The 13,257-nt window shown below is 41.9% G+C and overlaps 3 protein-coding genes across 3 annotated transcripts; all 3 read right to left on the minus strand.

Moving 5' to 3' along the window:
* Positions 1–1,209: 1,209 nt before the first annotated feature.
* bpgm (2,3-bisphosphoglycerate mutase) lies at positions 1,210–4,643 on the minus strand. Its single transcript, XM_076141821.1, has 3 exons — positions 4,560–4,643; positions 3,415–4,037; positions 1,210–2,965 (listed from the first exon to the last, which is right to left on the minus strand). Exons 2-3 carry the CDS (start codon positions 4,013–4,015, stop codon positions 2,790–2,792), a joined length of 777 nt encoding a protein of 258 aa, XP_075997936.1. The 5' UTR covers positions 4,016–4,037; positions 4,560–4,643; the 3' UTR covers positions 1,210–2,789.
* Positions 4,644–5,980: 1,337 nt separating this feature from the next.
* LOC142991816 (troponin I, cardiac muscle-like) lies at positions 5,981–7,336 on the minus strand. Its single transcript, XM_076141955.1, has 4 exons — positions 7,159–7,336; positions 6,511–6,600; positions 6,199–6,372; positions 5,981–6,067 (listed from the first exon to the last, which is right to left on the minus strand). Exons 1-4 carry the CDS (start codon positions 7,261–7,263, stop codon positions 5,981–5,983), a joined length of 456 nt encoding a protein of 151 aa, XP_075998070.1. The 5' UTR covers positions 7,264–7,336.
* A 1,343-nt stretch (positions 7,337–8,679) lies between these two features.
* On the minus strand, positions 8,680–11,653 carry LOC142992029 (troponin I, slow skeletal muscle-like). Its single transcript, XM_076142291.1, has 7 exons — positions 11,604–11,653; positions 10,791–10,836; positions 10,514–10,555; positions 10,215–10,346; positions 10,038–10,127; positions 9,525–9,698; positions 8,680–9,403 (listed from the first exon to the last, which is right to left on the minus strand). The coding sequence occupies exons 4-7, from the start codon at positions 10,317–10,319 to the stop codon at positions 9,317–9,319; spliced, it is 456 nt and encodes a 151-aa protein (XP_075998406.1). The 5' UTR covers positions 10,320–10,346; positions 10,514–10,555; positions 10,791–10,836; positions 11,604–11,653; the 3' UTR covers positions 8,680–9,316.
* Between the last annotated feature and the right edge of the window lie 1,604 nt (positions 11,654–13,257).

Raw genomic sequence — 13,257 nt, forward strand, 5'->3', positions numbered from 1 at the left:
CCATTAAAAGACTACAAAACCCATAGGCAGCAGGGCAGACAGGACAAAGTTTGCTGCCCAGCTGAACCACATGAGCTGATTGTCCCAATGAGGGAACTAAAAGTGAAGTGAACAGTGTATGTAAGAGGGAGACTCTGAGGTGCACGGAGAGAAGCAGTTCTTTTGTTATGCTAGAAAGAAGACAGTGACTGAGAGTTTTGATTCAAGTACGTGTTTTTGTTTTGTTTATCTCCTGACGGCAAGTGTTAAGTTGTCCTGTTAAGAGAAGACTGAATACACTGAATTTAAGTTGGAAAGCAAAGCCTGTCTGTCTCCATTTCCAGCACCCACATCTCGAAAGCTCCAAGAGAAAAGCTCCCAACCTCTCAAGACATCACAGTGTGTTGAGTAACTCTCAATGATAGGACTGCACTGTATTGTGCTTTATCATTCCCCTTATTTCTCTCTCCCTGTCTCTCTATCCCTCGTCGCTGTCTTGCATGCCATTTCCTAATGCCTGACTGTTTGTGTTTACTGCTCTTCATGCCTTTTTTTGTACCTTTTGTTTAATCCCACTGGAAGTTCCTATTGCACACCCAGCCATTCGTCGAGAGGGATTCTCTTTTGGAATTGACTCTCCTGAGGTTTCTTCCTTTTTTCCTGATACATTAAGGATTTCTCCATCTTCCAATAGAGCTCTGGGCAGGGTCGGGAATTTTCCTGATGTTGTGGGTCTGTTAAGCCCTGTGTGACATTGTATGTGATATCGGGCTAAACAAATGAACTTCACTTAACTATCTGTGGAATCTACAAGAACTGTTGATTCATATTACCTCAGCAACTATAAATCATGGTCTGCATTGATTTTAGAACATAAACGATGAACACAGCAGATCATTGTTGTGTGGAATCATGGAAACAGCTCTATAAAGTAAAACCCAAGATAGGTAACATCCTCCCCAGCCACTTACCACAGCCTCCTCCCCTGGCCCTGTTGGTTACATATGCGGCAGTTAAGACAGAGCAAGTGTTTCCTGCTCTCAGTGGGCTCAAGTCAACCACAATCCAAATTGCAGGTATGTCAACGCTTCCAAAACCACAGAGAGTTTATTTTCCCATTGGTTTTATTGTGTAATAGTGGTAAATGTATCTGTTTCACTGTGAGGTGTTGCATGCTTTTCCTGTTTTCCAACTTTGGCAATGACTGTGAGACAAACACAAGAATAAAACCATCTCATTCCCTTTTTATTTCACCAAGCAGGTTAACTTCCTGTGGGTGTACACAGCAGGGATGACACTGAATCATGTTATATTACATGTAATCATCTTATTACAGTGTTTTTGACCTTTTATCGAAAAATCCATCCTTAAATTATTTCCTTTTTGACCTAACTGTAGAAAATACACAGGACCGAAAAAAGCAACACATGTGGAAGACACATTTGACACAGCGAACAATAGCTTAGTGTGACATCGGACTGTAAACTCAACAGGTAACATTGACCTAAAACATTACATTAGTACTAGTAACATGTTATTTAAGTTGGTAAGTGCCAGTAAAGCTACATTAAAAACAATAATTGCACATGTTTATAAGTTATAAATAAAACAATACAGTGCTTAGTTTTTTTTTCACAGTTTAACCCTAAATCATTTTGTCCTATGAATGGTACCAGGGCAAAGCACCCAAGGGCCTGAAGGGTGCTTGGCTCTGGTTTCACACACACCTTCACCCCAGCCTCCTCTGTAGTAGCATGAACATTAGCAAATTCACTTCAAAGCCACTCCCGTATCACATGTGCTGTGACATCATCCACAAGTCTCAAAACAGTCTGTGTGTGTGTGTGTGTGTGTGTGTGTGTGTGTGTGTGTGTGTGTGTGTGTGTGTGTGTGTGTGTTTGCATCATTTGAGTAATGTAAAAATGTCAGAACCCTGAACGATGTTTCCGCCAAGTTTGGAGGCAATTTGTCGGAATCGTGCTCATTTAGCTCCAGGCAGACACACACACACACACACACACCCGCCCGCTCTCCAATTACAGAAGGATAGGACAGACGATAGAATATAGGATGGGGTTGAACATCAGTAGTCGTTGCCTTGCATTACACAGAGGAGACCCCCAAAATCCCCATGATAGCACCCAAAAATGCAAAGTCATGGTAGCTTAGCACTTAGCAGGCAGTTTTGTGTCCGAGTTCTTCCACACAGCTCAAAGGCCTCGCCGGGCTTCTTATTATGATGACCAATTGGAGCCTTTAGGAGAAAGTGAAGCTCACACAAGGCAGTGTTTCTGTGGCTCACAATTACTTACTGGTCTTGGAATCAACAAATAGCCTTGGCCTCCATTTCTATGAGGTAACGTTTGTCAATGGGGAGCTTTAGTCCTAAATAAAACCCTTTCAAGACTTGTTTAAAACTTTTAACACTTAACCGACTCAGTCTTGAACGCTGCACCGGTCCTGAGGGCACATGTTTAGAACACTAGTACGCCAACACGGGGCTAAACTTTAACACCTCCATTACACCCAATTGCATAACTTTCTGTGGGTTCTCCATAGACTTCATTTGGGACGATCGGCTTTAGAATCAAATACAAACTGTACGATCCTTCAGAGCATACACAAAACAAACGTGTGCAGTGCAAACACACACGCAACTACACATAGGATTTAACACTCGTCCTTCAAAACTCACTAACAGCGATCTGTTGTTAACGCCTAATGTCATATAATGCTATTTGAAGTTTCCAGAGAGTTTGCGTTATGTACCTGCTAAAACCCAGGCAGCCAGGACAGAGCTAAGACTCTTCTCAGGTTGATGGAGTGGCTTTTCCCTGGTCCTCCACCTTTTTGATGGCCGCCTGAATCTTCTCCTGGTCTCCGAGGAGCTGCCGAGGCTTCACGGGCCGAAGGTTTTCATCCAGCTCAAGCAGCACAGGAATCCCTGTCGGTAAAGTGACGCCGGCTATATCATTATCCGATATACCTGTTGGAATAGGAAGGAAAAATAAAGTTATATCATTCCTGGTGACTTTAAAGTATAAATATGATCAGGATTGTGTTTTCATACGCATAGCAGCAATAACAAAAAGCTTTGAATCACTAAATCAATGACAATAACAAAGTGTGTATATTCTCTGCAGTGTAGTATGATGTAACAGCCTGTATGAGTAGAGCGACACATGTGAGTGCCCACCACCAGTGAGAGTAATGAAAGGTCATAGTGCTCTCATAAGGCTCAGCCAAATGAAACATAAACTCGCTGGCCTTTTTGTGAAGGTTCAACCTTCCATTTCTGGAATGAAATGTGTCCCACCAAACTAAATGAATCAGATGACTAGAAACAGCAGCAGCCGGCAAATTCCCCAACAGACCCCAACACACAAAACACTAAGTGTATTGCTTATAATAGGTCTGGGCAGTGCAGCGGAATACCTTCCAGATGTTTCAGCAGGGCCCTGCAGCTATTTCCATGGGCAGAAATGAGCACAGTCCTGCCTTTCCTTATCTCTGGTGCCACTATGTTATCCCAATATGGCAGCAGTCTGTCCTGCACCTCCTTCAAGCTCTCTGCTCGGGGCAGGTCCTGCTTCGACACGTCACAAGTGCTGTATCGCCGGTCGTTGTAGATTTCCATGAAGTAAGGGTGGGATTCAACAATAGGGGGTGGAGTGATGTCATAGCTCCGTCTCCATAGTTTCACCTGCTCCTCTCCGTGGTTGAGAGCCATCTCTGCTCGGTTCAGGCCGATCAGGGCCCCGTAGTGGCGCTCGTTCAGCCTCCAGGACTTGACCACAGGGACCCACTCCTGGCCCATAGCCTCCAACACCAGCCATGCTGTCTGGATGGAACGGCTGAGTATGGAGGTGAACACAATATCAAATTTGTAGCCCTGCTCCTTAAGGAGCCATCCACACTCTTGAGCCTCCTTCACCCCGGCCTCGCTCAGCTTCTGGTCCACCCAGCTGCAGAATCGGTTCTCTTTGTTCCAGGCCCCCTCCCCATGCCTCAGCAGAAACAGTTTATACTTGGACATCCGAACATTCAGCAGCACCAGCCTGCACACAATCAGAAGAATGAATTAATGAATGAATGAATGAATGAATGAATAATAAATGAGTACTAAGTGAGTATTAACAGCATTGTGCAAACAGCAATAGTCTGAAGTTTGTACTGTTTGTCAGTTAAACGGTTGTGTCTCTGCTCTAATTTCACGAGCGCTTTAGAGACAGTGGCTGCAAAAGGCTAAAGGTTATGCTAAAATGGAGACAGGGTAAAGACGGGGAGCTCCACTGGTTAGCCTAGCTGCTATTTTACTACCCTCGTTTAGTCTGGAAAGGCACACAATAATGACAGATAACATTCGCCAGTCTATCTGGAAAGATACTGATTAAAAGCGGACGGATTAGTTATTGTAACGAAGGAAACCATTAGAAATCATCCGTTTGGAAGTAAAGCCGAGGTAAAAAATAAAAATAAAAGCCAGTACCAACGTATGAAACACTACAAAAACAGACCAGAAGTGAAGTATTTTGCAGGGTCAAAATATATTTCAGAATAATGTGAAATTGGTCTCTTACCCTGTCTAGTAATGAAGCGTTTACGTTTCAGACGTGATGTTGACAGTTGGTCGTGTACAGCAGTGTTCCCTTAGAGATGTGCTTGGCATTTGTGTCGTCCAATCGAAACGATGGTCTCAAATGTGGGCGGTAACCTAGGAGAGGGGGGCCAATGTTATGCCCGTATTTGGTATGGTGACCCGCAGGCACCGGCATGTTGGACAGACAGGAAGAAGAAAAAGAGGAACACCGCGCAGCTGAAGTCAGCACCACATCAGTGCGGCGTACTGAATTACTGTATGCTTTACTGTGTACAATATGTTTGTTTACAGTATATTCTATCCCCCCCCCCCCCCCCCCCCCCCCCAACAGACCGATCGGCCGACCCCTATTGTTTTATGTCGTCAGGCTCTTTAGCTGTAACGTAAGTAATGTGCAGATGTTTCTATGACGGTTGTCCTTAAAGCCTCATGCATACTGTGTTTTTGTCTCTGATAAATATACTGAGTGGAACTTTCCCTCAGCAGTTAACGTCTCAGCACATTATACCACAGATGAGCGTTGACACCATGTCAAGGCATCACTTGTTCCCCATTTTGTCCTTTTACAGTGTTTATGTTTCTCAGTAAATAATGTATGAGAGAAATGGATGTAATATTCAAAATCCCCAACCCTTATGTTTGTCTCTCTGTGTCTGAATCTGTTGATTTTGAATAGCACACTAATTTAATCAGCAAATCTATCACCATGTCAATTGGAGGTGCCTGTTTGTGTTCAGTGCCTTCAATATGTCTGCCACGTTGCCAAATTTCTCACAGCATGCTTACTGACGGGAACCATGAAGACCTAATTTATTCTTTAAAGGTAAAGTGTGATGCAGAGGCAACCTTTGACGGTATCATGGGTAAAGTCATGTTTTATAGAAATGCAAATGAGGCGAATTCAGGTTTATAAATGTTTATCAAAGTTGCTCACAATCCTGTTTTATTATCATATAGAACAGGTCACAATTCATGAATTCAGCTTGGTGTCTTTTAATGGAGTCTCTGGCATTAAAGGTCCCCCTTCAATGCCAGGGACTTGTGTTTTGCAAGTAACAACTAAGTCTCAAATCAGTATAGTGAATGTCTAAAAGGTTTGGGTGCTACTTAAAATGTGTGTGTATTACTTTCCGGATTTGTGTTCTTTTGGTGTTAAAGTCAAATTTCAAACATCAAGTCAAGTCTCAAGCTAATTTGTGACCAAGTCCAGTCTAAGTAATGAGAAATCCACACAGTTGTGCATAATATAGTACATTATACTTAATGAACAGTCTGTGTCCCACTGTTTGAATCAACTCTCATCACGCACGGTTTGAAGTGAACAGCAGTAACGTGATTTAGTGGTTCCACAGTTCCATCAATTACTAAGTGACAAACACCTTCACTCTATTCACTCAAAATTTATTGTCCAGCATTAAACAGCTTCTTCCTGCCCTCCATACCAGACATGGCGTCCACATTCTTACGCCAGTCGGTCACCTCCTCCTTCTGTGGAGGGAAAACAAAGTCATCAAGTCATTCTGTATACAGACAGCCATCCGCTTTTCAGAACATCCTTCTGTAAATCGAGTTGAGATTATATTTAGTGAGAAATGGATGTTAATCTCCCTTTATCTCACCTTCTCCTCCTCCTTTTTCACAGTCTTGAGGTTGGCCTTGAAGTCCACAGACTCTTTGACCTTTGCCCCCAGCAGTGCTCCCAGCATGGCATCAGCAGAAACCCTCACTCTCTTCAGGTTAGGCCTCTTCATCTTGCCCTTCAGCTCAAAGATCTTCTGAGATAGGTCCTGCATCTTTTACCATCAAACACAAGAAGAGCAAATCCACTCGTGAAACGCTCTGTTCCCTGTCCGTATGCATTACATTAGGATCCTCACTAGCTTCGAGGAAGGACAGGTAACAATTAAGAATGATACAACTTGAATGGATACCTCTGTGTCGTTTTTGGACACTTTTGCAGCAAAGTCATACCGCTCTTCATCAACAGCATCGATTTTCTGGTGTAGCTCCTTGCAAAAAGTCTGTGGAGAGAGTGGAAAGTGACAAAGGTGCTGAGCGACAACTTGAATATGGACGTAGATTTGTTTACAGATTTACCCCTAGAAATCTGACTGAGCCTGGGCGTTCTGATTCTCTTTAATTGAAAATAATGAAAGATTCTGTATCAAAAATAACTGAGAAGCCTTCAGAACTTGCTCGGTGATAGATCTGCCACCACTATGCGTGAAGACTGGTACTAGACTGCATGTTGCTGTCTTCTGGTTACAGCACCATGTGTATGGAAAAGCTTGACAAAGGTCTCAGTCAAACATAAACACGGATCACTGGTGTGCAGCTGTTTCAGTAGAGAGAAGGGCACTGGTGCACTTTTTGACAGGGTGCACTTTGTGACAGAGTGCTCTGGTTGACACAGTGCTCTGTTTGACAGGGTGCACTGTTAGGTCACTCTTTGGTCTCAACCTGTCTTCAGATTTTAGACGGTTTTCATTCCATGTTGACATGGAGTGACAGTGTGGAACCTCACCCATAGAACATTCCTCACATGGTAACTTCCTTGGGTGTCTCATATTCAGACGTACCTGCAGCTCCTCCAAAGACAAGCCTGCCAGTTGGAGGGGTTTGATTCTTTCAGCAAGGACCCTCTCTCGCTCCTCTTTCCTGTCTTGCTTGTCTCTTTCCAGCATGACAACAGCCTTCTTCAGCAGTTTGGTCTGTTACACAGCAATTTTACAAAACCATGGTTCAGTCAACTGGACATTCAACGCTTAAACTAAACAGTACTTCGAATGTCAACAGATAGATTTAATAGTTAATACTACCCAAAACACACACTCATTAATAAAACAAATACCTTTAAGAAGAGTCTGCGAGATGCAGAGATCTTTGGCTTTGCTTTCTGTAAAGAAGAACCCACACACAACCAATTCACGTTTACTGGGAATGGATTTGATGTATAGAACAGCAAAATCCTCAGTTTGTAAAGCTCTGATTTTAAGAACTCATGATACGCTTATGGAATGTTTCCTCTCCAAAGCTGTTGTAGTTCATCTCTCATACCACTTTAAATCCTCTAAGCGCCAAAGCTTATCCCCATGGAAACTGATGTTTGACAGTTTTTGAAGAAATACAATAAACTAATGCATTCCTGTCACTTACACAACTCTCCTCTTTGTAGAAATGGCTTTTTGGTTTTATAACTATTCAAATTAAAATGTCTACTGTACTGGCTACTCTCTCATTAGGGTTGATTATGTTTTCTAATTCTATTCTTTAGATTACATTTAGATTAAAATAAAGTTAACGACTTCCATGACGGTCACCTCTGAAAATCTTTGAAATTTCACAGTAAAATGTCTAATAAATATCAATTGGAGTTCCATCTCAACCAATCCTATTTAAATAAAAGACATTTATTCTATCTTTGACAAGAGAATGAACTCACCGGTCTGTCCAGATGTGTCCATAAATAACAGAGAGAAAAAAAGAACATATTGTTACATTTTTGTAATCTAACATTTTGGCAGCTTGTGACTATACTGTGATGTGATGAAAGATAATGAGATGAAGGTTCTTACGCTTCAGACATGTTTGCAGTTCTCTGTGCTGTCAACTCAGTTTCTGTATAAGTTAAAAGAAACAATTGTTTAGTTGTTAAAACTGGAAACATTGTTTGCGCAAAATCCTAATTTAGAAACCCACAACACTACTGGAAGAAGGGCAATATGTCAAGGTAAAATCTGGCATTGTAATTTCAAAATAAAAGTCCTTACCTTAAAAGTAACAAATAGTCACACACTTGCCTTTGTGAGTGGAGAAGTGCAGAAAGAGGGCAGATATATAGATTCCAGCGCTCATGTGAGTGGCTCACTAAAATAGATTCTCTGCATTCACATTCCACCACTGCGTTTCTCACATCCTAAAGTCTGCTGTGTCAAACGTCTTGCCATGTGCCTGTTGTCTCCTTACAAACAAGGAGAGCTCTAAAGGTGCTGTCATCCATCTTTGTGTGTGTAAAATGACATAGTGGATCCCTCATACAATCTATACAAATGATTTCACAGTGGATGTTATGATTGTTTTTATTGAGATTGATAGCATTTATAGACTCATTCAGAATGTCTGCATTAGTATTCAACTTAACAATGTTCTGTAATCACTTTAGGAATTCATTCAATTCATAAAACATTAGAATAGAGAGAAGATGCATTCATGGTAAATATTCATTAGAGAATAAGAAACAGGTTGCCCATCATTTCTTTCTCAATGTCATCACTTAGATTTCTCGCTGACTTTATTGTGTTTGAATATTGAATACAAAGTGCATGCTTGATAAACTAAATAAACAGAATATACCATTTTAGCACATCAAACAAAAGCAAAATAGTTAGTACCTATTGTTGTGTGATGAACAAGCACTAACCACAAAAAAAGCACAGGTTGAGTCTAAAAGCTCATGCTACCATCACAAGGCGACCACATAGAACTGAAGGACCACAGGCAGAACAACAATCATCTGGAGATTATTTCACTCATACACACTTGAAGACACAAGCTGTAATACAATTTGTAATCGCAGAGTAATATCTTCTATTATTAGATTAATTAACACATTCCGTCTGATAAGGATCTAATTATATTGCTTTACCTTCATATCCACTATACAAAAGTCACACCTAATCTAAAAGTACAAACAGTAGGAGGAATATTGCTTCAAAAAAGACAATTGTCTTTTCCTTCTCAGTTGCCGGCAGCATTAAACAGCTTCTTCCTGCCCTCCATACCAGACATTGCCTCCACGTTCTTACGCCAATCAGTCACCTCCTCCTTTTGATGGAAATAGAAAACATGGACGTACAGTCAGAAGAAGAAATTGCAAAATAATTTCCCCAACAATAACTTTCTTTAAAGGTTTGACAAAGTAACCAGAGAGCAGAGCCAGACCAACCTTCTCCTCTTCCTTCTTGACCGTCTTGAGGTTGGCTTTGAAGTCGATGGACTCCTTGTGCCTGGAGCCCAGCAGAACACTCAGCATGGCTTCAGCAGAGATCTTGACTCTCCTCAGGGTCGGCTTTTTGAATTTACTCTGCAGCTCTGTGATCTTCAGCATCAAGTTGTCAACCTGGTCAGGGGAGTTGATGGAAATGACCATGATATAGCCATCAGTTATTGTTTGGTTGCTGGTTTACTATGCTTAATATGCATTAATTGCTTTAGTATTTATTACTTTTGGGTTCTGGGGCATGATTTGGTGCCAAGCTAAATCATGGAGGTTACAGACAACAAACTGATTGCATGAGCCTGTGTGATTCCCACTGCAGCCACTTGAGAGCAGTGTTTGTTCACTTGAAGTTCTTTTGAGTTGAGTGTGTTTCCATAAAAAAAGCCAAAGTCATCATCAGTAGATTCACTAAGTTTAACCTTTTGGATTCTGATTGTTCCTCAATCTGCAGCAGCTTACCTCACTCTGGTTTTTGGATACTTTGAGGCTAAGGTCGTATCGCTCCTCATCTACATCATCAAGCTTGCGATGCATTTCCTTGCATAACTCCTGTAAACAGAGTAACACATGTCCTCTAGTGGTGGATCTGAGTACTTAGGCCCAAAGAAAGAGAAGAGAGAGAAGAAACGGCCTGACCTGCATCTCCTGTATGGACAGACCTGTAAGATTTAGAGGAGGAACTCTCTCCGCCAGAGCAGCTTCTCTCTCTTTCGCCTTTTCCTCCTTCTCCTCCTCCAGCATCTGAGCAGCAACTGCCAACAGTCGAATCTAAGGAAAATGAGGGAAAAGAAAGAAAGAATATATGAGAATCAATAAACGGGTAATGTGATGGAGAGTAGGGCCAAGGTTTGCTGTATAATCTTTGTCATGCATCTTAAGATCTTGTTCCAAAGCTGTTTGTGGTTCGACTAACACATATCAGCTGCTGTACTTACTTTCAACCCCAGCTTGCGAGAGGAGGAGATCTTGGATTTTCTCTACATTTCATACACAGAACAAAATACAGTAAGTATTATTTTTATTATGAGAAACCACTTTGGCATGTGTGAGTAATTGTAGCTATTTGACATAACAGATACTCACTGGTCTGTTGGAGCATTTAACAAGAGGAAGAAATTGATGAAATAGTCAACAAACAATATCAACACGTATTACCTCACATTAAATAATTCAAATAAATGGACATAGAATTAAACTAAATAGTCATTATACTCACCCATCAGCCATGATTGTCTTCAATTAAAGCACTGTAAAGTTCCTTAAACAATGACAATGACAAAATAATGAATGAAAAAAATAAAACATTTGTGATGTAGAATCTCTAGAATTCCTCTCAGAAGAGTCGGTGAACATTAAACTCTGTTGAGCTCCAGAATGAAGATTGATAACTCAATCTTCAACCCCACTGCCCTGAATGTTTTAGCCACTCCAAAAATTCATTAACTCATCAAAGCTAAGTATACAAAGTTATTTATTGTCTCTTCCCCAGTCCAGCCAGCCAGAGATCGTGTTCACATACTTCTGATCTACTGATTGGGAATATTGCATTATTCTATTTGAGTTTTAAATCTCTATCTATGTCATATTCATGAAGATTACATAAAATCAATGATTTTGATTAACTAGAGTATCTGCATAGTTGACAAATTCAGAAATCCCAAGAAGCATGGTGCTACATTTTAATCATGCTTGGCAGTGAATAAAATGAAAGCCTTAGTGTTAAAGGTGCCATCAAACAGGTGCTGTTGACTTTTGCAGAGGTTGATGTTTTTGTCATTCAAGCAAAATTTGAAAGTTCAGCTAATCTACAAGCATATGCAAAACATTCACAATGCAACGAGCTGCTAATCTTAATCAAGCAAAGTCAACGGAGATCTAACAGATTCTACGCTTCTAGCAGTTTCTTAAGAAGTAAGTCCTTCACATCTCATCACATTTACATGCATACCACACATGATCTATGCAAATCCATAAGCAATGGTAGCAAGCAGGTCCTATACCTTCCTATAGCTCAATGAGACGTACCTTAAAGCTGATGTAGAGTGTATGCGTGTGTGTTTGGGTGAGGGTCTCTCTGACCTTCTGAGAGAGGATGAGGAAAAATCAATCAGATTTATAGTGTCTGTGTCCAGTGAGAATGTCTTACCAAAATAAACTCCTCTCTGCGTGCTATCCGGCCAACTGCAGTGACATTTGCCGTTGCGCACGTTGCATCACAGGATTCAGACATAAAGAAGGTAATGAAGCCTTGTTTACAGCCTTAAACATTGGGCTATCCTGTATCTTGTTTGGTTTAGACAGCTGTTGGTGGAAGTGACAGAGAGCGATTGAAGAGGTGAGCACATTTGTTGGATCAGTTGATCAGTGTCTCGTTCCCATTTTCATCCAGACTACCTCTATTCACTCGTTGAAGGAGGGTAGAGATGGTGTATTGATCATGCGTATTTTGCCACATTCGATGTATTATTAGCAGAGTTATGAATTAAAGGAAATTGGCACTCCAGTCTATATCGAAGGTAGCACCTCTGAAGTCCACATGACCACTCTCATCCTACAAGTGTGTCTAAAAATGTGAAGCTTGTCCAATGCATCAACTCAGCTGATAACATCAAATCCAGTATATCAATTGTAAGTAGCACCAGGCATCAATTATAAAACAACTGTGTAAAGGCTTTTGTGGCTGTAGAGGTCACTTGAGGTTTGAATGCAGCAGAGTTCAGAGCTCAGAATGCAGAACTCTTAAGGGACTCATTATTGAATTAAATCTCAGCTTTGGGTTGAGCTGCCCGCTGCGTTCCTGCCCCAGCAGCTGTTTAGTAAACTCGAATGGGTTAGCTAGAGAGGCGGTCTGCTTCCTGGCGCTCTTCTTGCTCTGTCTCAGATGCCAATCGGCTCTTGTCAAGTTAGTGAGATTCCCTTCGGAGGATGCCTCGCAACTCCGAGAGAGAACTCTTCTCCCTTTCACTCGCAACCTTGTACTGTCGCCTCAGGCTTTTCAGCTCCTTCCTGAGCTGTAGGAGCTTGGTCGCTCTGTTGCTCACGTTGTATGGGGCCTTTGGTGCTCTCTTCACCTCCAACTCAAATCACTCTGCTGCTAGAGAGACGATAATGATGGTCATTGCTTGGAGGTTGCTTAGTTCTTGCTTGATGACTGATTCTGCTTCGGTGTTGAACTGGAGCCACTCCTCCTTCTTGCAGGCTTGGGCCCACTTGACCTGACGATGTTCTGATGTTCTGCTTGGGGCTGTGGCTTGTGTCACCTGGAGGTTCCGAGCACTGTGGGTCGATCCCCGGCTTGGATCCTCCTGCGTTTCACTGGGATTAGCGCATGTGCACTCTGACACTTTCACCGTCTGCGTGCATTTCACCTTAGCCTGGTGAATTTTCCAGCTTTTCCAGGGTTCTTGCAAGGGTACGGCAAACACATTCTGTAATTGTCGTCGTATTTCCGTTGTTGTTGTTCTTTGATCCGTCTGCCGACCTGCGCACACCTGAAGGTCCTGCATGGACAAGCCAGACAGCTGGAGTGGCGGCACTAGCTCACCACTGCAGCTTCTCTCTGCAGTTTCTTGTCCTTCTCCTTCTCCAACATCACACCTGCCATGTTCAGCAATTTAGCATGAATGAGTTGTAATGCCAGAACCATAACTTTCCTAGCACTATAATGTCAGTTGTCAGA

Source organism: Genypterus blacodes, unplaced genomic scaffold (genome assembly GCF_046128005.1).
Source record: "Genypterus blacodes isolate CSIRO-AG114 ecotype Tasmania unplaced genomic scaffold, CSIRO-AGI_Gbla_v1 ptg000021l_1, whole genome shotgun sequence".
NCBI lineage: Eukaryota > Metazoa > Chordata > Actinopteri > Ophidiiformes > Ophidiidae > Genypterus > Genypterus blacodes.